Source organism: Bos indicus, chromosome 23, assembly GCF_029378745.1.
Source record: "Bos indicus isolate NIAB-ARS_2022 breed Sahiwal x Tharparkar chromosome 23, NIAB-ARS_B.indTharparkar_mat_pri_1.0, whole genome shotgun sequence".
NCBI lineage: Eukaryota > Metazoa > Chordata > Mammalia > Artiodactyla > Bovidae > Bos > Bos indicus.
Window position 1 is genome coordinate 997,155 of NC_091782.1, and position 27,168 is coordinate 1,024,322.

The window sequence follows — 27,168 nt, forward strand, 5'->3', positions numbered from 1 at the left end:
AGTCTACAAACAATAAATGCTGGAGAGGGTGTGGAGAAAATGGAGCACTCCTGCACTGTTGGTGGGAATGTAAATTGATACAGCCATTAGGAAAGACAGTATGGAGATTCTTTAAAAAACTAGACCGAAGCCACCATAGGACCCTGTTCATTGCAGCACAATTTACCATAGCTAGAACCTGGAGGCAATGTCATCAACAGATGTCCATTGACAGATGAATGGATAAAAAAGTCAGGTACATATACACAATGGGATAATACTCAGCCATCAAAAGGAACAACTTTGAGTCAGCTCTAGTGAGGCTGATGAACCTAGAACCTATCATACACAGTGAAGTGAGTCAGAAAGAGAAAGATACATATCATATTCTAATGCATATAAATGGAATCTAGAAAAATGGTATTGAAGAATTTATTTTCAGGGCAGCAGTGGAGAAACAGACATAGAGAATAGACTTATGAACATGGGGAGAGGGGAGGAGAGGGTGAGATGTATGGAAAGAGTAACATGGAAACTTACATTACCATATGTAAAATAGATAGCCAATGGGAATTTGCTGTATGACTCAGGAAACTCAAATAGGGGCTCTGTATCAACCTAGAGGGGTGGGATGGGGCAGGAGATGGGAGGGAGGTTCACAAGGGAGGGGATATGTGTATACCTATGGCTGATTCAGGTTGAGGTTTGACAGAAAACAACAAAATTCTGCAAAGCCATTATCCTTCAATTAATAAAAGAGAGAGAAAGAGATCACTGGAAGTCAGTAGAGCCCTGTCTTTTTATCCAAACACATAGCATATTGTACAATACAAAGTTTGAATATCAAGTAATGAGGGAAAATATACATCTATATTATCTATTATACATTGATTATCTATTATACATCTACATATATATTATATACTATACATCTATATCTATATAATACATCCATAAAAACGGTCATTTTCAAAAACAATTAAAATTTAATCCCTACTTAATATCTTATACCAAAGTGAAGATGGGTCAAAATTTACATATAAAATATATTTTTAAAGACTTAAAAATTAAAGGTCTACAAATATGGGAGAACATTTTGCTAAAATTGTAATAGGGAAATTCTTTCTTAGCAAATCATAAAAGAAATTAAAATATTGACAGATTTAAATACACAAATGTCAATATAATTCTACATGACCTAGGATATTCTGCACCCTATGGATATAAATCAAATCAAACAAAGCATAAACTGAAAAAATAATAATGCAACACACATGGTAAATGGGATAATTTCCTTGGTATTTAAATCATAAGAACAGTATGGAAAAAGATCAGCAGTCAAATAAAACATGTGAAATCCATTCACAAGCAAATCACAAAAAGGAATTTCCATGATTTTAAGATGTGAAGAGATGCCAAAATTTAAATCTATGTATTTGTATTTAAAGCATAAAAATGAAACACAATAGCATTTTTAAGACTGTCATATACCAGCAATGCTTATCAATTACTGATTGTTAACAATGTGATCAAATACACACATTCCAGAATTAGCGGAGTAGTGAATTTGAAGGTCATATATGTCATTTTGGCAATAAATATGAACATCAATATTTTAAATATATATACCGGTTGACTCAACAATTCCACTTCTAAGATTTCACATTTAGAAAATTTCATAAAGACTTATTGTAGAATTGCTTATCATAGGGATAAAATACGAAAATATGAAGAGAACTAGATACATTAGTTTTAATGTATATTCATATAACCCTTAAACAGTATAAGGAAACAGAATGAGTTAAGTCTATTTAGCCTGATATGTAAAGATTTTGAGGAGAAGGACTAGTGAAATGCAATGTGTATACAGAGAGACATGATCACAAATCCATATATGCACATATATTTATTTTTTCAAAAGTTTTTGCTTGAAGAATTCTAGGAACAGAGTGACTGCGTCTGGAACAACTGAATTTGGTTTGGTGTGGAAAGGAGTTTTTTTCTACACATTCCTTTTTACATGGTTTCTATTTTTAATATTTCCTATTAGCCATTATATTTTCTGTTTCTTACTTAAAAATCTAAAATATTCCATTAAATATCACCCTACTTATTTAACTTATATGCAGGGTACATCATGCAAAATGCTGGGCTGGATGAACAAGCTGGAATCAAGATTACAGGAAGAAATATCAATAACCTCAGATATGCAGATGACACCACCCTTATGGCAGGAAGCAAAAGGAACTAAAGAGACTCTTGAGGAAAGTGAAAGAGAAGAGTGAAAAAGATGGCTTAAAACTCAACTTTCAAAAAATGAAGATCATGGCATTCAGTCCCATCACTTCATGACAAATAGATGGGGAAACAACAGAAACAGTAATAGACTTTATTCTCTTGGGCTCCAAAATCATTGCAGATGGTGACTACAGTCATAAAATCAAGAGATGCTAGCTCCTTGGAAGAAAAGCTATGACCAACATAGACAGCATAACAACAAAGGTATATCTAGTCAAAGCTATAATTTTTCCAGTAGTCATGTATGGATGTGAGAGTTGGACCATAAAGAAAGCTGAGCACTGAAAAATTGATGCTTTTGGACTATGGTGTTGGAAAAGACTCTTGAGAGTCCCTTGGACTGCAAGGATACCAGTCAGTCAGTCCTAAAGGAAATCAGTACTTAATATTCATTGGAAGGACTGATGCTGAAGCTGAAACTCCAATACTTTGGCCACCTGATGAGAAAAGCTGACTCATTTTGAAAAAGACTCTATGCTGGGAAAGATTGGAGGCAGGAGGAGAAGGGGATGACAGAGGATGAAATGGTTGGATGGAATCACCAACTCAATGGACATGAGTTTGGGTAAACTCCGGGAGTTGGTGATGAACAGGAGAGCCTGGTGTGCTCTAGTCCATGGGGATGCAAAGAGTCAGACAGGACTGAGGGACTGAAATGAGCTGAACTGAACTGATTTCATTAAAATGTCATTTTAACACAAATGAAATTGATTGAAAAGGATAGTCTACATAATATTAAATATTTTATCTAGCAAAATAAAAAAAATGAACATAAAAATACAAGACTGCTGACAAACAATAACACTAAGAATGATAAAATAATAAAAGTAAAAGCAGAAGTTAAGTAAAAATTAGTGGAAATATATATAAATTCCATAGACTAATTTATTGCATATGATTTATTGACTGTTTATTGTAAATGCATGCTACTTCTCTAGATGCAGAGCCAAACCAGACATTATAAAGTTTACAGTCTAAAAAAAAAAACAAACCTGTTAATAGCAGAGTAAATTTACAGTCCATTCTTTAATTGTAAATATCATAACTCCTTTAAAGAAAAAGAAGTTTGTATCACTTTGGAAACTTCTATAATCCAAGAAGATTGGCTCTAATGCTAAATTAGCTTAGTCATATTGGTTTTACCACTTTATATGATTTTTTTTTCTGCAGAGTTTCTTCACAGCATTAGACATCTTAGAATTTCTTAGACTGTAAATTAACAGGTTCAGCATGGGAGTTATGATTGAATAAAACACACTCAATTATTTGTCAATGGGGAAGGTTTTAGCAGGTCTTGTATACATGAAAATACAGGGAACAAAGAAGCAGACAACCAGAGTGATGTGGGAACCACATGTCTGGAGGGCTTTCCGCCTCCCTTCCTGACTCAAGTTCTTCAGAGAGTGCAGGATGACTCCATAGGAGATGAGTAGGAGCAGAAACACTATAGAGCAGATCATTGGCCACAACCAAAATGCCAATGACATAGGTGTCAATACAGATGAGTTTTAGTAAAGGGAACATGTCACACATAAAGTGATCAATGACATTGGGGCCATAGAATGGGAGCCCATAGACAGTGCCAAGTTGAATTACTGAGTGCATAAAATCTCCAACACAGGACACCACCAGCAGTAAAATACACACCCTCTGCCTCATGATCACAAAATAATGCAATGGCTTACAGATGGCCACATAGCAGTCATGGGCCATCACTAGCAGAAGGATGATCTCTGATATACCAAAAAAAGTGCTCTGTAAACAACTGGATAATACAGGATTGGAAAGATATGGTATTATTCCCAAAGAACAAGTCTGAAATAAATCTGGGGGAAATAGAAGAGCAAAAAACTAAATCTGTAAATGATAAACAAGCAAGAAAAAGTACACTGGTGAGTTCAGGGTCTTACTGCCTACTATAGTCGTGATGATGAGCAGATTTCCCACAACCATCAAAATGTAGAGGAACAAGAACAAACAAAAAGAAATTTTCACTTCTTTGGATTCTGTGTGAGGCCCAGGAGGATTCCTTGGTTCCATCTAGTCTGAACAGGAGCTGAGTTAACCTATTAGAAGTTTACCTGTAAAACAAGGAGAAAAAAAATTAATGCATTATTGCATTTCTGCATGCTGTCACTTTAGCCATGTGCAACTCTTTGTGACCCTATGGACTGTTGCCCATCAGACTCCTCTGTCCATGGGATTCTCTGGTACAGAACACTGGAGTGGGTTGCCATTTCCTTCTCCAGGGATCTTCCTAACCTGGGGATTGAACTTGTGTCTGCCTGCATCTCCTGCATTGTAGTTGGATTCTTTACGCACTGAGCCACTTGGGAAAACCTAATGCATTAGAAATTTCATTTCTTCATCCATTCAATTAAAAGAATATGTTGGAGTATATAGATATTGTGATTACCAAGTAGAATAAGGCATAGCTCCCTACCCTCAGAACCAGAAAATTCCAGACCCACATAATAAGTACCATTATAAGAGTATATGTTCACACAAGCTAAGTGTAACAGAATAGGAATACATTAATTAAACTGAAATTGGAAAATGTTTCCCAAAGGAAGCAAATACATTAGGTGAATTTTAAAGGAAAATTGAAACAAGAGGAGAAGATGAAAAGGGAACTCCTTAAAAAGGTATACCATATATAAAGTCACAAATGTATAATATTGAGACCACTTTAACTCATTTACATATTTATTGTGAGTAGCTCAAATAAATAAAACATTACCATCCTGAATTTTCTCAAACCACATAGAGACTCTTTAGCGTCTTTAGTTAGATATTCCTCCTTTTCCTGACCAATACATGCTGAAGCAAATTAACTTTGTATCTCAAGCACCTATCTGCCCTCTTATTTCCAAATCTGTGTAGGCAGCATCTCCAGTTTAGGACATCTACAACTGGATATCAACCTAGTATAAAAAATAAATTTTAAAATTTCCACAATATAAGACATTAAATGGTACTACCTTCCTTTTAATTGCTGAGAAAACAACAACAACAACAACAACAACAACAACACACCTCAGAGTGTTCTTCACTGATTTATTACTCTCAGATTGTTTATTGATGATTTTAATCATGTTGTCTCACTTCCAAAGTATGTCACAAATTTGATCATTCCCTACTAGACTTACTCCCCAACAGGTTTTCTTCCTGGCTCACTGAAACAGCCTCCTGCCTACATCCTTCCACTTTTATTCTGGCCTCCAGAAAACTGTTTTCTTGAAGAAGCTCATATAATCCTCTTTAGATCTTGTTCTGATTATATCATCCACTTCTTAAAACCCCTACAGGGGACTGCGAACATGCCCCCACAATTCAATATGTCACGTGAAAATTTACAGTAACCAGATATGTAGTCCCCATTTCAGTTGAAGAAACTAAGGCTCAGAACATCTAATTTTCCAAAGATTGCACTTTCTTAAGTAATAAAGCTAGAATTGAATCTAAGTTTATTTCAGAGTAATTTAGTTTCTTACATAATAAAGCCTCACAATGGGGAAGCCCACTTCCCACTAGTTCTTTAGTCTTACCTTCTTACTTTATTTTTAACTCACTCATAGGACCTGAAATACCTCTTTTATCAAGTTAGATGCTAGATGGCAAAATACCACATTATTATTTGAGGTTGATTTTTACTTCATTCCATTGTCCATTTTATTCATGGAATTTTCTGATTATTCAGACTGTAAAGTTTAAAAATAAAATAAAATAAAATAAATAAAAAAATAAAGATGTTAAAAAAAAGAAGATTGTTTTTATTTGCACTGTAAATTTTTAAATGAAATTCCATGCTGCATGTACACACACACACACACACACAAAATATACACACAATTTTCTAGGTTGGGATAATTTATCAAAGACAAATAAATGTTCTTTTAAAACAGGAAGAGCAACTAACCATTTGCAGGAAAAGTGTCACTAGTTACTTCTTTTCCTACTAATTTCAAGATAGAAAAATACCATCCAATTATTCAGCCATTTTCATTAGATCATCCAGACTACCTGACTGAGACATGAGAAATATTTGTGTGTTTTGTATGCAATGCTTTAAGCCTAACCAAGGACCTCCTAAAATTTTTATATCAGTTCTTATAAGGATAAGATACTTTTCCTGATATGGGCAAAGATCAGGACATTTTATCCCTTTTAACCACATTTATGCTTGAATCTTTTTTATTTTTTTCTTGTATTGAGTCTTAGAATTGGAATTATCCAAGACTGACTTATGCTTAATTAAATTCACTTGGATTTTCCACAAAGTTTTAAAAGTATATGTACTTGTAAATATACTGTTGGGGCAAATCATGTAGACAGGATCATAAAGCATAACATGAAGGAAAAAATAGTTTTAGAATCATTTTGAAGTTATTGGAAGTTAGAATAAAAGATCAGCCCAATTATTCTGCTCCACTTAGACTGTTTAGAAACATGCTTTCTCAGTTCAGTTCAGTTCAGTTCAGTCGCTCAGTCATGTCCACTCTTTGCGACCCCATGAATCTCAGCACGCCAGGCCTCCCTGTCCCTCACCAACTCCCGGAGTTCACCCAGACTCACGTCTATCAAGTCAGTGATGCCATCCAGCCATCTCATCCTCTGTCGTCCCCTTCTCCTCCTGCCCCCAATCCCTCCCAGCATCAGAGTCTTTTCCAATGAGTCAACTCTTCGCATGAGGTGGCCAAAGTACTGGAGTTTCAGCTTTACCATCATTCTTTCCAAAGAAATCCCAGGGCTGATCTCCTTCAGAATGGACTGGTTGGATCTCCTTGCAGTCCAAGGGACTCTCAAGAGTCTTCTCCAACACCACACTTCAAAAGCATCAATTCTTTGGCACTCAGCCTTCTTCACAGTCCAACTCTCACATCCATACATGACCACAGGAAAAACCATAGCCTTGACTAGATGCACCTTTGTTGGCAAAGTAATGTCTCTGCTTTTGAATATGCTATCTAGGTTGGTCATAACTTTCCTTTCAAGGAGTAAGCGTCTTTTAATTTCATGGCTGCAGTCACCATTTGCCATGATTTTGGAGCCAAAAAAATAAAGTCTGACAGTGTTTCCACTGTTTCCCCATCTATTTCCCATGAAGTGATGGGACCAGATGCCATGATCTTCATTTTCTGAATGTTGAGCTTTAGGCCAACTTTTTCACTCTCCACTTTCACTTTCAAAAAGAGGCTTTTCAGTTCCTCTTCACTTTCTGCCATAAGGGTGGTGTCATCTGCATATCTGAGATTATTGATATTTCTCCTGGCAATCTTGATTCCAGCTTGTGTTTCTTCCAGTCCAGCATTTCTCATGATGTACTCTGCATATAAGTTAAATAAGCAGGGTGACAATATACAGCCTTGACATACTCCTTTTCCTATTTGGAACATACTTTCTAACCACCTACAGAAAGCTTTTCTTTCCTTTTATTTAATACTAAATTTATTCTGCCTTGGAGTTTGGATAGATTCATAAACAATTTATCACCAATTTAGATGTAATGATCATTTATCTATTTTTTAAATTTAATGTATCTATTTAATGTCAGGAACTATACTATCAGTGAGGACACAGTAAAATAAAAATACTGGGGAAATCATGTAAAAGTTCCTTCCTACAGAGATCACATATTCTTATAATAAAGTTAAACAATTTTAAAAAAGTAAGTGAGGTCATTTGGTTTCAGTTCAGTCCCTCAGTCGTGTCTGAGTCTTTGTGACCCTATGGACTGCAGCACATCCATCACCAGCTCCCAGAGCCTACCCAAACTCATGTCCAATGCATCAGTGATGCCATCCAACCATTTCATCATCTGCCATCTCCTTCTCCTCCCGCCTTCAATATTTCCCCGCATCAGAGTCTTCTCCAATGAGTCAGTTCTTCGCATCAGGTGGCCAAAGTGCTGGAGTTTCAGCTTCAGCATCAGTCCTTCCAATGAATATTCAGGACTGATTTCCTTTAGGATGGACTAGTTGGATATCCTTGCAGTCCAAGAGACTCTCAAGAGTCTTCTCCAACACCACGGTTCAAAAGTATCTGTTATTCAGCACTCAGCTTTCTTTATATCCAACTCTCACATCCATATATGACTACTGGAAAAACCATAGCTTTGACTAGATGGACCTTTTTGGTAAAGTGAGGTCATAGTCACTTCTTGTAAGACAGTGAATTACAAATAGTAAAGTGACAGAAACTTGAAAGGAGATTGAGTCAGACCTACTTACTGATCTTAGAGAGAGTCTCCCAGAGAGGGAGGAAGCAGTTGGGACTCACTTTGGGGAGATAGATGTTGATAGCAGCCATTTTGGGGAGATATCCTACAATAGGACACTGGTGCTGGCAAGCTTTGTTTTGAAATTCTCCCTCTAGCTTTTTAGTTGTAGGACCCAGTCCCATCCACTAGCCAGCCAATCTATAAAATGTAACCAAATAGATGTCTTCCTCCGTGTTATACATGATATCAGGAGGTGAAATGTATGCTATGCCCTTTGGGTGAACAGCAGTGTGTCAGAAGGAAGAAAAGTGGATTGGAAAGAAGAAAGGTTTAGAGCAAGAAAAACCTGAGTTAGCATCTTATTTCTCCCATTTAACAGGTATGGGACTTTGGGCATACTATTTCACCTCACAGAAACTTAGTGTCTCATGTAAAATTGTTCATTTAATTTTAGAGTATTCTTGTGAAGATTAAATTAGATACTACATGCATCCCCATCATGTTAGCCTTTTGTTGAAGTCTACTCCAAATATTTTAACTCACTGATGCTTCTAGAGCTCATTCTTCAGCTTTAGGATTCCAGATGTCATCCTGGCTTGTAGCTACGTCAATTGAACTGCCTTGTAACCAAATCAGTTATAGTGTAATTTGCATAAAATGAAAATGGCACACATTTGAAAAAAATGTAAGCAAAAGAAACCCAAAAAAATCTCTGAACATGCCCTTTAGATATGTGGATGATTGTATTTTTCAAAAATTAATACAACACCACTCATCCCATGTTCTATAAACACGATGTGACTTTGTCACTTTCAAATCACATGATGCCATCAATTTCTCCACCTCCTCAACCTTGGGCAGTGTATCTGACTGCTTTGAGCAATAGAGGATGGTGAAAATAGGAGTAAGCTAGTTTGGGGATAAGTTCTTAACTGGTGTGACACTATCTACTGTCATCCAGTGGGATCCCTGACTATCATGTCAAAAGTCTGACTATTCTACTGAAGAGAACTAGCTGACCTTCCTCTAAATAAATAGGGAGAGAAACCCCATGGGTCCCTTCCAGCCAGCACTTCTGAGATACCACACATGTATATTAAGTTGTCCTGGATCCTAGGGGCCATCCAGTTATCAGTTCAATAGCAAAGAGTGACTTCATTCCATGACATCTGAAGCAGAAGAAATATCCAGTCAATCTCTGCTTGAATTCTTGGCCCACAAAATTTTGGGATAAATAAAATGATTAAGTCAAGAAAATGTAGTCTTATGCATGTAGCAAAAGATAATCAGAGGAAAAGGGGAAAGGTGCTTCCCTAACAAAAATTTAAAGCATGTGGCATTGGCTTGGTGCCAGAAGACTGATAGCAGTTAGAAGGGTTTTGAAGAGTCTGTAATTAAAGGCTTACAAAGAAACTGTTTTCTTTCCTGGAAAGGTCTGGCCATACCATCACCTACAATAACTGGAAAATAGAAACAGGTACTTTGATTAAGATTTCTAAGTAGAATACTGAAACTGACATCTGTTTCTTTTAGACGTGTTCAGTTCAGATCAGATCAGTCACTCAGTTGTGTCCAACTCTTTGCAACCCCAAGAACTGCAGCACTCCAGGCCTCCCTGTCCATCACCAACTCCCGGAGTTTACACAAACTCACGTCCATCGAGTCGGTGATGCCATCCAGCCATCTCATCCTCTGTCGTCCCCTTCTCCTCCTGCCCCCAATCCCTCCCAGCATTAGGGTCTTTTCCAATGAGTAAGCTCTTCTCATGAGGTGGCCAAAGTACTGGAGTTTCAGCTTCAATATCAGGCCTTCAAAGTACACCCAGGACTGATCTCCTTTAGGATGGACTGGTTGGATCTCATTGCAGTCCAAGGGACTCTCAAGAGTCTTTTCCAACACCACAGTTCAAAAGCATCAATTCTTTAGTGCTCAGCTTTCTTCACAGTCCAACTCTCACATCCATACATGACCACAGGAAAAAACAGAGCCTTGACTAGACGGACCTTTGTTGACAAAATAATGTCTCTGCTTTTGAATATGCTGTCTAGGTTGGTCATAACTTTCCTTTCAAGGAGTAAGCGTCTTACTTTCATGGCTTCAATCACCATCTGCAGTGATTTTAGAGCCCCCCAAAAAATAGAGTCTGACACTGTTTCCACTGTTTCCCCATCTATTTCCCATGAAGTGATAGGACCAGATGCCATGGTCTTAGTTTTCTGAATGTTGAGCTTTAAGCCAACTTTTTCACTCTCCTCTTTCACTTTCATCAAGAGGATTTTCAGTTCCTCTTCACTTTCTTCCATAAGGGTGGTTTCATCTGTATATCTGAGGTTATTGATATTTCTCCCAACAATCTTGATCCCAGATTGTGCTTCTCCCAGCCCAGCGTTTCTCATGATGTACTCTGCATATAAGTTAAATAAGCACGGTGACAATATATAGCCTTGACGTACTCCTTTTCCTATTTGGAACCAGTCTGTTGTTCTATGTCCATTTCTAACTGTTGCTTCCTGACCTGCATATAGGTTTCTCAAGAGGCATCTCTCAGAATTTTCCACAGTTTATTGTGATCCACACAGTCAAAGGCTTTGGCATATTCAATAAAGCAGAAATAGATGTTTTCCTGGAACTCCCTTGCTTTTTTGATGATCCAGCAGATGTTGGCAATTGGATCTCTGGTTCCTCTGCCTTTTCTAAAACCAGCTTGAACATCTGGAAGTTCACGGTTCAAGTATTGGTGAAGCCTGGCTTGGAGAATTTTGAGCATTACTTTACTAGTGTGTGAGATAAGTGCAATTGTGTGGTAGTTTGAGCATTCTTTGGCATTTCCTTTCTTTGGGACTGGAATGAAAACACCTTCTCCAGTCCTGTGGCCACTGCTGAATTTTCCAAATTTGCTGGCATTTTGAGTGCAACACTTTCACAGCATCATCTTTCAGGATTTGAAATAGCTCCACTAGAATTCCATCACCTCCACTAGCTTTGTTCATAGTGATATTTTCTAAGGCCCACTTGACTTCACATTTCAAGATGTCTGGCTCTAGGTGAGTGATCACACTATCATGATTATCTGGGTCATGAAGATTTTTTTTGTACAGTTCTTCTGTGTATTCTTGCCACCTCTTCTTAATATCTTCTGCTTCTGTTAGGTCCATACCATTTCTATTCTTTATCGAGCCCATCTTTGCTTGCAATGTTACCTTGGTATCTCTAATTTTGTTGAAGAGATCTCTAGTCTTTCCCATTCTGTTGTTTTCCTCTATTTCTTTGCATTGATCGCTGAGGAAGTATTTCTTATCTCTCCTTGCTATTCTTTGGAACTCTGCCTTCAGATGCTTATAACTTTCCTTTTCTCATTTGCTTTTCACTTCTCTTCTTTTCACAGCTATTTGTAAGTCCTCCCCAGATAGCCATTTTGCTTTTGGCATTTATTTTCCATGAGATGGTCTTGATCCCTGTCTCTGGTACAATGTTACAAACCTCTGTCCATGGTTCATTAGGCACTCTGTCTATAAGATCTAGTCCCTTAAATCTATTTCTCACTTCCACTGTATAATCATAATGGATTTAAGTCATACCTGAATGGTCTAGTGTTTTTCCCTACTTTCTTCAATTTAAGTCTGAATTTGGCAATAAGGAGTTCATGATCTGAGCCACAGTCAGCTCCTGGTCTTGTTTTTGCTGACTGTATACAGCTTCTCCCTCTTTGACTGCAAATAATATAATCAATCTGATTTCAGTGTTGCCCATCTGGTGATGTCCATGTGTAGAGTCTTCTCTTGTGTTGTTGGAAGAGGGTGATTGCTATGCCCGGTGTGTTCTCTTGGCAAAACTCTATTAGCCTTTGCCCAGCTTCATTCCATATTCCAAGGCCAAATTTGCCTGTTACTCCAGGTGTTTCTTGACTTCCTACTTTTGCATTCCAGTCCCCTATAATGAAAAGGACATCTTTTGGGGGTGTTAGTTCTAAAAGGTCTTGTAGGGCTTCATAGAACCGTTCAACCTCAGCTTCTTCAGCGTTACTGGTTGAGGCATAGGCTCGGATTACCATGATACTGAATGGCTTGCCTTGGAAACAAACAGAGATCATTCTGTCATTTTTGAGATTGCATCCAAGTACTGCATTTCAAACTCTTTTGTTGATGGTGATGGCTACTCCATTTCTTCTAAGGGATTCCTGCCCCCAGTAGTAGATATAATGGTAAGTTGTGATAAATAATGGGTAAAGAGAGATGAGTCACTAAAGCAACTGTTAAATTTTCAAGCAGAATTCAGGAAAAAAACAAACAAACATAAAGGAGCCTGTACTTACTTTTCCATAAAATGGAACTGGTCCCATTCCCAGTCATTTCAAAGAGTCAAACTCTCTTAGAAGAAATGGCATCAAGATAACTGTCATCTCAATGTTGTAAATATAAGACTATTTGTTAAGACTTCAGAAGGACTTAAGGTGTGTCTCATAAACAGTTTAACTACATAAAATTATTTCTAAAAGCCTTAAGGGTATTGTCCTACTGCACACAAACTTTAACCAAAACGTGAGAAAGGTTATTCAGAAGATGTTTGTGGATGTGGCCCTTGTTTAATGAAGTAAACTCCAATTTTGAAAAGTCTACAAAATCTTTAAGAGGGCTACACTAAAAGAAGCAGTATAGACTTTCTTTGTGAACAAGAATATCATTTTATCCTGCTCCCATGCAAAATAATTATATGTAAGTTTATGTGGAAGAAATAGAATGTCTTTAGCTCATAAGTCTTCCCTTTTTAATTTTTAAAATATATACATATATTTTTCAGCTTTATTGAGATACAACTGACATGTAACATTGTGTAAGTTTAAGGACTCTGGAGGAGGAAATGGCAACCCCTTCCAATATTCTTGCCTGGAAAATTCCACAGACAGAGGAGCCTGGTGGGCTACAGTCCATGGGATTACAAAGAGTCAGACACCACTGAGTGAATAACATACACACCCTAGTTGTTTCAAACTTGATGATGATTTGGTATAGATACATATTGTGAAATATATGTATGCATATATTCCCAGCTGGCACAGTGGAAAAAGTATCTGCCTGCCAATGCAGGAGATGCAAGAGATGCTGATTCGATTCCTGGGTCGGGAAGATCCCCTGGAGAAGGAAATGGCAACCCACTCCAGTATTCTTGCCTGGAAAATTCCATGAACAGAGGAGCCTGGCAGACTGCAGTCCATGGGGTGGCAAAGAGTCAGACATGACTGAACACAATAACAACAGTATATATACATATATAAAATATATGTATGTATTATGAAGAGATTGCCATTATAAAGTTAATTAATGCATCCACCTGGAGAAGGAAATGGCAAGCCACTCCAGTATTCTTGCCTGGAGAATCCCATGGACAGAGGAGCCTGGCAGGCCATGGTCCATAGGGTGGCAGAGAGTCAGCCACAACTGAAGCGACTAAGCACACACGCATGCAATGCATCCATCACCTCACACAATTATAATCTGTGTGCATGAGGTGAGAGCATTGAACATCTACTCTCTAGGAAACTTTCAGTATATATTACAATATTGTTAACTATTGTCACCGTGCTGTACATCAGATGCCCAAATCTTATTTATCTTATTAGTGGAATTATCTACCCTTTGAAAAACATCCTCCAATTTCCGTCATCCATCAGCACTTGGCAGTCAACATTCTACTCTCTGCTTCTGAGTTAAATTTCACATATAAATGAGATCAAATAGTATTGTCTTTCTATTTCTGCTTATTTCACTTAGCATAATGTGCTTAAAGTCTCTTCATGCTATATTGTCACAAATGACAGGACTCCCTTCTATTATATCATTGAATAATATTGCATTATATATATATATATATATATGCTATTCTATTATATATAATGTTCCATTCCATATATATGTATGTGTATGTGTGTATAGCATATTCAAAAGCAGAGACATTACTTTGCCAACAAAGGTTCATCTAGTCAAGGCTATGGCTTTTCCTGTAGTCATGTATGGATGTGAGAGTTGGACTGTGAAGAAGGCTGAGGGCTGGAGAATTGATGCTTTTGAACTGTGGTGTTGGAGAAGACTCTTGAGAGCCTCTTGGACTGCAAGGAGATCCAACCAGTCCATTCTAGAGGAGATCAGCCCTGGGATTTCTTTGGAAGGAATGATGCTAAAGCTGAAACTCCAGTACTTTGGCCACTTAATGCGAAGAGTTGACTCGTTGGAAAAAACTCTGATGCTGGGAGGGATTGGGGGCAGGAGGAGAAGGGGACGACAGAGGATGAGATGGCTGGATGGCATCACTGACTTGATGGACGTGAGTCTCAGTGAACTCTGGGAGTTGGTGATGGACAGGGAGGCCTGGCGTGCTGCGATTCATGGGGTCGCAAAGACTCAGACACGACTGAGCGACTGATCTGATCTGGTCTGATCTGATATGCATTTGGGGTATTTTTTTATCCTTTCATGAATCAATGGTCATTTAGGTAGTTTACACATCTCCTGTGTTCTGAATAATATCTCAACAGGTTCCTGATTTCATATTTTGGATATAATCAAAGAAGTGAAATTCCTGAATCATAGGGCAGTTTTATTTTTAATTTTTTGAGAAATCTTCATAATATTTTCCATAGTGCCTTAACACATGTACATTCCCAACAACAGAAGTGGGGTTCCCCTTTCTGTACATCCCCACAAACATTTATCAACTTCTACATATCTCAGATATCTCATTTTTATTACAGTTTGCATTTCCCTGATGATTAGTGATGTTGAGCAGTTAAGCACCTTCTAATGTTCCTGTTGGCCATTTCTATGTCTTCTTTGGACAAATATCTACTCGAGTTTGTTGCCCAGTTAAAATTGACTTATTTGGATATGTGTTAGTGAATTGTAGAGTTCCTTATGTAATTTAGAAATTAGCTTTGCAAATATTTTCTCCCATTTCATAAGTTACCTTTCCATTGTGTTGATTGTTCCTTTGATGTGAAGATCAGTCTGGATTAAGAACCTTAGGTCTTGGACTTTAGGCTGATGTCATGCTAGGATCAGACTTCAATAACCTTCTAGCTTTTGCCTCCTTCCTCTGGGAACTCTGAGCTGACATTTTACAAGGTTGACAACATCACTGGGCACCCACTGTATACATAATCATGTATCTACATGGAGAAGGAAAGATACCCGGAAAAACTGATTTTCCAGCCATCCTTACCAAGGCATCATTCATATAAGTAAGTCTTCAATCTTTCTTAAAGTCCAGAAATTTGGCTTTGACTAGCAGAGTGACTTCAGTCCATACCACATGGAACAGAATAATTGTTCATCAAGTTCTATCTAAATTCATGTACATTCAGATACAGACCAATGTATAGCAAATTTTAGCCTGGTGTATGGACAGATACAAGCCTGTGTGTGATTAAATACAGACCTGTGAATGGCAAGATATGTGCAGACAAATCAAGTCTATGTGTGATCACATCAAACATATATGCATATACATATGCAAATACATTCAGGTCGGTATTCAGATACTCATCCATGGGTTTTCAGATGCAGACTGGTGTATGTTCACACACACTTGTTGTTGATGTTTAGTTGTGTCCAACTCTTTGTGACCCTGTGGACCATGACCTGTCAGGCTCCTCTGTCCATGGTTTTCTTCAAGCAAGAATACTAGAATGGGTTGCCATTTTCTTCCCCAGGGGATCTTCCTGACTCAGGGGTCAAACCTGTTTCTCTGCATCTCCTACACTGAAAATGCATTCTTTACTGTTGAGCCACCTGGAAAGCTCCTTCACGTATACAGACATACATGCATATAATTACAGATCTACAAATCATTGATGATGTACATACATTGTGGTCCTACAAATTCACAGGGGATTGGATACAGAGCTGAAGGCATGATGGGACTCATTGCACATTTTTGGATTTGGGCCTATTAATGTTTGAATACAGATATACACCTGTAGATTTGGGGTTGTGCTGTAATTCATGCCAGAATAAGACATTAAATCCTTTCTGACCAGCTTACTGAAACTGAATCAAATATAAGTAAGAAAAGCAAAAGGCAAAATTTTATATACTCCATGGAGATGATTGTAAATTTTTATTAATATGTCAATCAGTTTTCCACAATATGTGTCTTTTTCTAGATGGGAAAACAAAATATTAAAGCATGTAATTTTCCTCAAAATAAAAATGCAGTCATAGTATTCTAAATATGTCTTTATGGGATGTTTCCCATCTTTGTAAATGATCGTAAATTTTAGAAGAGAGGGGGGAAGTAAGGTAGGAGGACAAAGAAGAGGAATTAATAATTACGGTGACAGATATTTTCACCTGTTTGCAGAAACACAAGCAAAAATAAATTATTGATGGGTTTAACAATAAAATATTTTGAAAAGTTATTTAAAGAAAAGCAAGAAGTTAAAATTTATAAAATCAATGGAAGGAAATGGAGTTTTCCAAGTGTAATGTGATAGAAGGAAGAAAAAAGTGAAATTATATATAAATAGCATCATTATATTTAAAACATCCATTATTATGTCACTAATAGTATGATAAATGAATATTTATATAAAATGTTAAAGAACAGTAATTAGTTGTAGCAAATATATATTTAATATAGGAAGAGTTAATCAAATCAAATTTATCAATAAAAATTCTCACTCCCATATATTCATGATTCAAGGAATTGACACACTTTATGAAGTGGATTCTATTCCCATGTATGTATAAGGAACAGGGAATACAAAGACAATTAAATACCTTTTTCTGACTTGGTGAAGATGGTGATTGCAGCCATGAAATTAAAAGACGCTTACTCCTTGGAAGGAAAGTTATGACCAACCTAGACAACATATTCAAAAGCAGAGACATCACTTTGTCAACAAAGGTCCATCTAGTCAAGGTTATGGTTTTTCCATTAGTCATGTATGGATGTGAGAGCTAAACTATAAAGAAAGCTGAGCACCAAAGAATTGATGCTTTTGAACCATGGTGTTGGAGAAGGCTCTTGAGAGTCCCTTGGACTGCAAGGAGATCCAACCAGTCAATCCTAAAGGAGATCAGTCCTGGTTGTTCATTGGAAGGACTGATGTTGAAGACGAAACTCCAATACTTTGGCCACCTGATGTGAAGAACTATTTGAAAAGACCCAGATGCTGGGAAAGATTGAAGGCAGGAGGAGAAGGGGACGGCAGAGGATGAGTTGGTTGGATGGCATCGCTGACTCAATGGACATGAGTTTGGGTGGACTCCGGGAGTTAGTGATGGACAGGGTAGCCTGGCATGCTGCGGTCCATGGGGTCGCAAAGAGTCAGACATGACTGAGCAACTGAACTGAACTGAACTGAACAGACTAATGAATAAAGCTAATTAACAATTTTTTTTTAATTTTCCTAATTTTATTTTATTTTTAAACTTTACATAATTGTATTAGTTTTGCCAAATATCAAAATGAATCCACCACAGGTATACATGTGTTCCCCATCCCGAACCCTCCTCCCTCCTCCCTCCCCATACCATCCCTCTGGGCCGTCCCAGTGCACCAGCCCCAAGCATCCAGCATCGTGCATCAAACCTGGACTGGCAACTCGTTTCCTACATGATATTTTACATGTTTCATTGCCATTCTCCCAAATCTTCCCACCCTCTCCCTCTCCCACAGAGTCCATAAGACTGTTCTATACATCAGTGTCTCTTTTGCTGTCTCGTACACCGGGTTATTGTTACCATCTTTCTAAATTCCATATATATGCGTTAGTATACTGTATTTATGTTTTTCCTTCTGGCTTACTTCACTCTGTATAATAGGCTCCAGTTTCATCCACCTCATTAGAACTGATTCAAATGTATTCTTTTTAATGGCTGAGTAATACTCCATTGTGTATATGTACCACTGCTTTCTTATCCATTCGTCTGCTGATGGACATCTAGGTTGCTTCCATGTCTTGGCTATTATAAACAGTGCTGCGATGAACATTGGGGTACACGTGTCTCTTTCCCTTCTGGTTTCCTCAGTGTGTATGCCCAGCAGTGGGATTGCTGGATCATAAGGCAGTTCTATTTCCAGTTTTTTAAGGAATCTCCACACTGTTCTCCATAGTGGCTGAACTAGTTTGCATTCCCACCAACAGTGTAAGAGGGTTCCCTTTTCTCCACACCCTCTCCAGCATTTATTATTTGTAGACTTTTGGATCGCAGCCATTCTGACTGGTGTGAAATGGTACCTCATAGTGGTTTTGATTTACATTTCTCTGATAATGAGTGATGTTGAGCATCTTTTCATGTGTTTGTTAGCCATCTGTATGTCTTCTTTGGAGAAATGTCTTTTTAGTTCTTTGGCCCATTTAAAAAAAAATATTTAATTTTTAATTAACAAATATTTTTAACTCATCATTTAAAATATCTCTACAAATTAGAAGATTAAATTTCTGTCTTTGATCACTTTGACTGCAAAACAAAGTCCAATTGGCAAAATAACTATGATTTGATTATTTTCTGCATATATACCTTTTCATTCAGATTAGTTTTGTATACTTAGCCTCTTTATGCTTAGTATTATATTGTCTGAAACATCACTTTTCTTCACTGTTAAGATGCTCAGCTATATGAAAAATAAGATATGAAAATTATCTGACAAATACTAACATAAAATACTTACTTCAAATATTTATGTGGGCTTTCTTTGAGTGGAGAGATGTGAATCAAGGTGTTATGTCTTATTTTTTATTATTGTAAGCTCTGTAATAGACCTTATTAATTCCAGAAAGATTACATTACTTAAGACAGAAACATAGAAAAAAATCTTCCACTAACTTAAATAAATTACAGTATTAACTAAAGCTTAACACAGAACATCAATGTATAGTATCAACAGAGATATTTTACACCCCAAGTCTATACATATTTTCATAGTAAATGGTGACAGTCTTAAAAATATATTTAAAACAAAATACATATTTTAAACTAGGAAATTAGGAAAATCTTAAAAGTGTATTTTGATCATTGGAGGTATTCATATAATAAAGATTTTAATTATGCCCAAGCTATTAAACCTAAGAAAAAATTTACTACAATTAAAAAATTATACAAGGCTTTCATGGAAAGAGTAATTTTTCATTGAAAATAGGTGATACACTTTCCTGTTGCCTCATTTTCTTTTATTAGTCCAGAGCTTTTTCATGGCATTTTTCATCTCAGCATTTCTCAGAGTATAGATTAGAGGGTTCAGCATAGGAGTGATAATTGTGTAAAACACAGTCAAGGATTTATCAGTTGGTAAGGTGGAAGGAGGTCTCACATACATAAAAATACAGGGCACAAAAAAGAGGATCACCACGGTAATGTGGGAACCACAGGTGGACAAGGCTTTGCGCCTCCCTTCCTGACTAAGATTCTTCAGGGAGTGCAGGATGATCCCATAGGAGATGAGTAAGAGCATGAAGATGATCACACAGATCGCCCCATCATTGGCAACCACTGTGAGGCCAATAATGTAGGTGTCAGTGCAAGCAAGTTTCAACAAGGGATACATATCACAGATGAAGTGGTCAATGACATTGGGGCCACAGAAAGGAAGGTTGTAAACAAAGAGAAGTTGAACTACAGCATGTAAAAACCCACCAACCCAGGCCAGGAGAAGAAGCATAACACATACTCGCTGATTCATGATGGTCAAATAATGCAAGGGTTTGCAGATGGCCACATAGCGGTCATAGGCCATGACCACCAGGAGCAAAATCTCAGCACCACCAAATAAGTGTCCTATAAAAAGCTGGGTCATGCAAGCTTGGAAGGAAATGGTTTTCTTTACATAAAGTAAATCTATGATCATATTTGGCGTGACTGTAGTAGAATACACAGCATCCATAAATGATAAGTAGCCAAGAAAGAAGTACATAGGGACATCCAGGCTTGGACTGAACACCACAGTCAGGACAATGAGTAGGTTGCCCACCATCGTCACAATGTAGATGAGCAAGAACACCACAAACAATATTTTCTGACCCTGGACACTCTGAGTGAGTCCCAAGAGGACAAACTCAGTTACATTTCTCCTTTGTTCCATAGATTTTTCTATATGTCATATTTCAGAAATATTTCAGGACGAATTAGCTGTAAATATAATTCTTACACATGGCTGCCTGGAAAATTAAGATAATGCATTTACTTATTGAACCAATAGGCAGTATGGTTGTTATGTTCTAATACTTTCAGAGATTGTAATACCAGCCTGATTAAAATATCCTCCCTAACTTCAACAATATTATAAGCAGGAGGCAAGTGATTAGATAAGTCAGTGGAGTTCTACAGATACTATGTCATCTTCTAATGTTTAACATATTAACAAACAATGCTTAGAGAACATTATCAATTGAATCTATCAATGTAGAGATTTAGAAATACCTGCCCTTTAAAATATCCCCAGATAGAGATATTTGAATTTGGTTTCCAGGAACACTTGATATTAGAGAAGGTAAGTCTATTCTGGATCTTTATAATTTTAAACTATTTGGAAAAATGACACATTACAAAATAAATGAGTTACCACAACTAGAACTAGCTTTCAATTTGGAAGCTAATTAAATTGTACATATAGCTAATACCTTACACAAAAATAAAAATTGATTAAAAACTCAAAAAAAGTAAAGCAAGATTTACTTCATATTTACATTACAGCTAGTAAAGAAGACAATTTTCTCCATTCTAATGGTGGAAGAATCTTCTTAACGAATCACTGAAATTCCAAATAGATGTCTTAGAAATTTTCCATTATTTTTAAGGATTTAGGAAAAGATACCACAACATCAATAGACATACGTAGTTACTAGAAATCATTTTGGAGAATGCAATGGCACCCCACTACAGTACTCTTGCCTGGAAAATCCCATGAACGGAGGAGCCTGGTAGGCTGCAGTCCATGGGGTCGCGAAGAGTCGGACACGATTGAGCGACTTCACTTTCACTTTTCACTTTCATGCATTGGAGAAGGAAATGGCAACCCACTCCAGTGTTCTTGCCTGGAGAATCCCAGGGACGGGGGAGCCTGGTGGGCTGCCGTCTATGGGGTCACACACAGTCGGACACGACTGAAGTGACTTAGCATAGCATAGCATAGCATAGCAATCATTTACATTTTATAAGATATAATTGGAAATAATATCTAAAATAGACAAAGATCCCTAAAGAATCAACTAATAAAATATAAATTAAATATAAAATGAATTAAAAACAAGCAATTAAAAAAGAAGACATCTAAATGGCAAACATACATATGCTTGGATGCTGAAGCTCACCTGTGAAGACAAAAATAGGAATTGAAGTAATAGCTTGCTTGCTGCTGCTACTGCTGCTGCTAAGTTGCTTCAGTCGTGTCCGACTCTGTGAGACCCCATAGACGGCAGCCCACCAGGCTCCCCCGTCCCTGGGATTCTCCAGGCAAGAACACTGGAGTGGGTTGCCATTTCCTTCTCCAATGCATGAAAGTGAAAACTGCAAGTGAAGTCGATCAGTCGTCTCCGACTCTTAGCGACCTCATGGACTGCAGCCTACCAGGCTCCTCCATCCATGGGATTTTCCAGGCAAGAGTACTGGAGTGGGGTGCCATTGTCTTCTCCGCATAGTTTGCTTACAGCAGTATTACTTTGGGTTCTTTAAAGCCACTTGATCAAGTTCTACAGATGCTATATAACCTTCTAATTTTTAACATGTTAACAAGCAATACTTAGAGAACATTATCAATTGAACTTATCATGAGATTTAGAAGTATCTGACCTCTAAAATACCCCCAGATAGATACACTTGAAGTTAGTTTCTAGGTACACCTGATGTTAGAGAAGGTAAATCTATTCTGGATCTTTATAATTTGAAAGTATTCTAAAACAGTATTACATAATAAAACTGATCCCAACATATTTTAGTAATAGCAAAGGACTCCTGATTTGGCTGATCATGAGAATAAGATAGGAGAACTTTTAAAGGACTGAATTCTCACCCCATCAGTGTACTGTTGCAAAATGGAAAGCCTAGTTCAGAATCTTGTTTGTCAATACACTTGCTGAGTTACCTGCATAAGGAGAAAGACTTTCAATCGATATTCTGGGCTCTGGTGGCTTCTTTTTTGTCTTTGAGGCACTGATGCCATCTCTGGAAACACAGAGCAAGATACATGCAGCGTCACTGGACCTTGAACTGGACACTTTTCATGTTTGTAGAAAATCAGATTATTTCCAGTCTTTCAGAAAAATATTACTCTTCATATCGCTGGAATTTTCAGAATGAATCTAAATGTCTTGTTGCCCAAAGAAATTTGAATCTTTATTGTGAGCAGACATTTAAAATATTCATTGCTGGCAAAAATTCTCCTTTTAAAAAGCTCAGAATCCAACAACACATTAAAAAGATCATACACCATGATCAAGTGGGCTTTATCCCAGGGATGCAAGGATTCTTCAATATCCGCAAATCAATCAATGTAATACACCACATTAACAAATTGAAAAATAAAAACCATATGATTATCTCAATAGATGCAGAGAAAGCCTTTGACAAAATTCAACATCCATTTATGATAAAAACTCTCCAGAAAGCAGGAATAGAAGGAACATACCTCAACATAATAAAAGCTATATATGACAAACCCACTGCAAACATTATCCTCAATGGTGAAAAATTGAAAGCATTTCCTCTAAAGTCAGGAACAAGACAAGGGTGCCCACTTTCACCATTACTATTCAACATAGTTTTGGAAGTTTTGGCCACAGCAATCAGAGCAGAAAAAGAAATAAAAGGAATCCAAATTGGAAAAGAAGAAGTAAAACTCTCACTATTTGCAGATGACATGATCCTCTACATAGAAAACCCTAAAGAGTCCACCAGAAAATTACTAGAAATAATCAATGACTACAGTAAAGTTGCAGGATATAAAATCAACACACAGAAATCCCTTGCATTCCTATACACTAATAATGAGAAAACAGAAAGAGAAATTAAGGAAACAATTCCATTCACCATTGCAACAGAAAGAATAAAATACTTAGGAATATATCTACCTAAAGAAACTAAAGACCTATATATAGAAAACTATAAAACACTGGTGAAAGAAATCAAAGAGGACACTAATAGATGGAGAAATATACCATGTTCATGGATTGGAAGAATCAATATAGTGAAAATGAGTATACTACCCAAAGCAATTTATAGATTCAACGCAATCCCTATCAAGCTACCAACAGTATTCTTCACAGAGCTAGAACAAATAATTTCACAATTTGTATGGAAATACAAAAAACCTCGAATAGCCAAAGCGATCTTGAGAAAGAAGAATGGAACTGGAGGAATCAACCTACCTGACTTCAGGCTCTACTACAAAGCCACAGTTATCAAGACAGTATGGTACTGGCACAAAGACAGAAATATTGATCAATGGAATAAAATAGAAAGCCCAGAGATAAAAAGCTAATGTTAAATCAACATTTTGAGTAGAGAGAAAATTGTAAGTTCTGTGTGTATTTTCAAACAAAAATTGCTCTTTTTGTTTTATAACAATAAAAGTGAAACAGAGAAATAGCATTTACCACATTTTCATTCTCAATCAGTTATATTATTCTGTCTTCACTCAGTATTGTTGAATTTTGGGTTTTCTGAAAGGTGGAGAATAATTTCATATACATACTTTATTTATGTGTATGTATTTATTGTGTTTTTGAGTCTATCATTTTAATGCATGAAGAAGTCAGTCATGTGAGCACTGGTATAAGCTAATACTCTCAGAGGTAAGGGCAAATGTCTGTAAACACTTTATCTGCCTTTAAACTACACCACATATAATTGAGGCATTTAATTGGTGCATCTCCAAGAGTGATTCTTTTCTAATTATATTCTTGGAAACTTAATCAAAATTTTGACAACAGACTCTACCTCCAGAGATGCCACCAGATCACCAAGTTGATCTGGACTTAGAGAACTCTTTTGGGGAAAAAGCATAAAAGAACAAATTGAGGTCAAGCCACCAAAAGGGAAAAGCCCAATCTGGATAGAAATGAAACATGTGAAAACTTCTCTTTTAAATCATGACCTTCAAAGTCAGCAAATCTGTTGAAGTTCATTCTTTGTCTTTGCACATGACATCTGATCTGATTTCCAGAAATGATGAATGCCAACTTCAGAACAAGTCATTTAAAACTTGTTTCTATTGCAGATAAAATTGTCAAAAGAATCTGTATTTGTGTGAGAGTGAAGAAAGGAAAAAACATTTGTGAGACTCTTCTACCTATCTCAAAGTTCTGTTCACGGAGACACAATTCAGCAATATAAACAGCACATGACATACAGATGGCTAACAAACACATGAAAAGATGCTCAACATCACTCATTATCAGAGAAATGCAAATCAAAACCACTATGAGATACCATTTCACGCCAGTCAGAATGGCTGTGATCTAAAAATCTACAAGCAATAAATGCCGGAGAGGGTGTGGAGAAAAGGGAACCCTCTTACACTGTTGGTGGGAATGCAAACTAGTTCAGCCACTATGGAGAACAGTGTGGAGATTCCTTTAAAAACTGGAAATAGAACTGCCTTATGACCCAGCAATCCCACTGCTGGGCATAAACACTGAGGAAACCAGAACTGAAAGGGACACATGTACCCCAATGTTCATCGCAGCACTGTTTATAATAGCCAGGACATGGAAGCAACTTAGATGTCCATCAGCAGATGAATGGATAAGAAAGCAGTGGTACATATACACAATGGAGTATTACTCAGCCATTAAAAAGAATACATTTGAATCAGTTCTAATGAGGTGGATGAAACTGGAGCCTATTATACAGAGTGAAGTAAGCCAGAAAGAAAAGCACCAACACAGTATGCTGCTGCTGCTGCCGCTAAGTCGCTTCAGTCGTGTCCAACTCTGTGCGACCCATAGATGGCAGCCCACCAGGCTTCCCGTCCCTGGGATTCTCCAGGCCAGAACACTGGATTGGGTTGCCATTTCCTTCTCCAATGCATGAAAGTGAAAAGTGAAAGTGAAGTCGCTCAATCGTGTCCGACTCTAGTGACCCCATGGACTGCAGCCTACCAGGCTCCTCTGTCCATGGGATTTTCTAGGCAAAAGTACTGGAGTGGGGTTCCATTGCCTTCTCCCCAATACAGTATACTAACACATATATATGGAATTTATAAAGATGGTAACAATAACCCTGTATACGAGACAGCAAAAGAGACACTGCTGTATAGAACAGTCTTTTGGACTCTGTGGGAGAGGGAGAGGGTAGGATGATTTGGGAGAATGGCATTGAAACATGTATAATATCATATATGAAACGAGTCACCAGTCCAGGTTCCATGCACGATACTGGATGCTTGGGGCTGGTGCACTGGGATGACCCAGAGGGATGGTACAGGGAGGGAGGAGGGAGGAGGGTTCGGGATGGGGAACACATGTATACCTGTGGCGGATTCATGTTGACATATGGCAAAACCAATACAATATTGTAAAGTTAAAAACTTAAATTAAGGGGAAAAAAAAAAAAAAACAGCACACGAGTGCTTAGTCACTCAGTTGTGTGTGACTCTTTGCCACCCTTTGGACCATAGCCCATCAGGCTCCTCTGTACATGGGATTCTCCAGGCAAGAATACTGGAGTGGGTTGCCATGTCTTTCTCCAGGGGATCTTTCTATCCCAGGGATCGAATCTACTTCTCTTATGTCTCCTGCATTGGCAGGCAGGTTCTTTACCATTAGTGTCACCTGGGAAGCCACAGAAAATATACATATATATAACATTTTCCAGCTACTTATGAATTAAACAACATATCTAAATTACTAGTGTATAATTTAGAAAAATAAAATTTCAATAGGAATATAATGGCATAATGTATAAAAGATATATGTAAGATGTTTATGAAGAATATATAAACTATATGCTGTTATATATATATATATATATATATATATATATAAGTTGACTGGAGGCAGCTAAAGAAGTGGTTAGACATTTTTAGCTTTAAAGGCAAGTATTAGAAGACAAGATATGTTAAGAAATGAACTAAGTTTCATTGTCAGGAAACTAGAAAAAGAAAAGCAAAATATGCATGGATAATATGGTAAAGTAGAAATAGTAAACATTAGACAGAAATAATTGAAATAAATACTAATTGCAAAATAAGGGAAATCTGTGAATGCAGAAATTGCTTCTTTGAAAGTTTGATAAAATTGATAATCTCCTAGCAAAATGAATTAAAAGAAAAATAATAGGAAAAACAAAATATCACTTGTTTGAAATTGAACTGAAATTCAATCAATTGAGTTGAAAATAAAAAGACTGTCTTCACTGCAGATTTTACTGATCTTAGAAAGATGAGAGAAAATATGATAAGTGAACTTATGACAATATACTTGCCAACTAAAAGAAGATGGGCTACTGCTATGAAAAACACAACTTTATCAAAACAGTAAGAAAAATAATGAAAAACGGGAATAATCTAATATTCCAGAAAAATGAGACTTCCCTGGTGGCTCAGATGGTAAAGCATCTGTCTACAATGCAGGAGACCTGGGTTCAATCCCTGGGTTGGGAAGATCTCCTAGAGAAGGAAATGGCAACCCACTCCAGTATTCTTGCCTGGAAAACACCATGGACAGAGGAGCCTTGTAGGCT

The 27,168-nt window shown here is 37.2% G+C and overlaps 1 protein-coding gene and 1 pseudogene across 2 annotated transcripts; both read right to left on the reverse strand.

The window, feature by feature from the left end:
• Positions 1-3,416: 3,416 nt before the first annotated feature.
• LOC139179054 (olfactory receptor 4A47-like) lies at positions 3,417-5,372 on the reverse strand (annotated as a pseudogene).
• A 12,853-nt stretch (positions 5,373-18,225) lies between these two features.
• LOC139178864 (olfactory receptor 4A15-like) lies at positions 18,226-20,572 on the reverse strand. Of its 2 annotated transcripts, none has more exons than XM_070777680.1 (2): positions 19,680-20,572; positions 18,226-18,316 (listed from the first exon to the last, which is right to left on the reverse strand). In XM_070777680.1, exons 1-2 carry the CDS (start codon positions 20,570-20,572, stop codon positions 18,295-18,297), a joined length of 915 nt encoding a protein of 304 aa, XP_070633781.1. In that variant the 3' UTR covers positions 18,226-18,294. The 2 variants fall into 2 exon arrangements, with proteins under 2 accessions (XP_070633781.1, XP_070633780.1); XM_070777679.1 differs by lacking the exon at positions 18,226-18,316 and adding an exon at positions 19,080-19,102 and having other exon boundaries at positions 19,666-20,572.
• Positions 20,573-27,168: the final 6,596 nt, after the last annotated feature.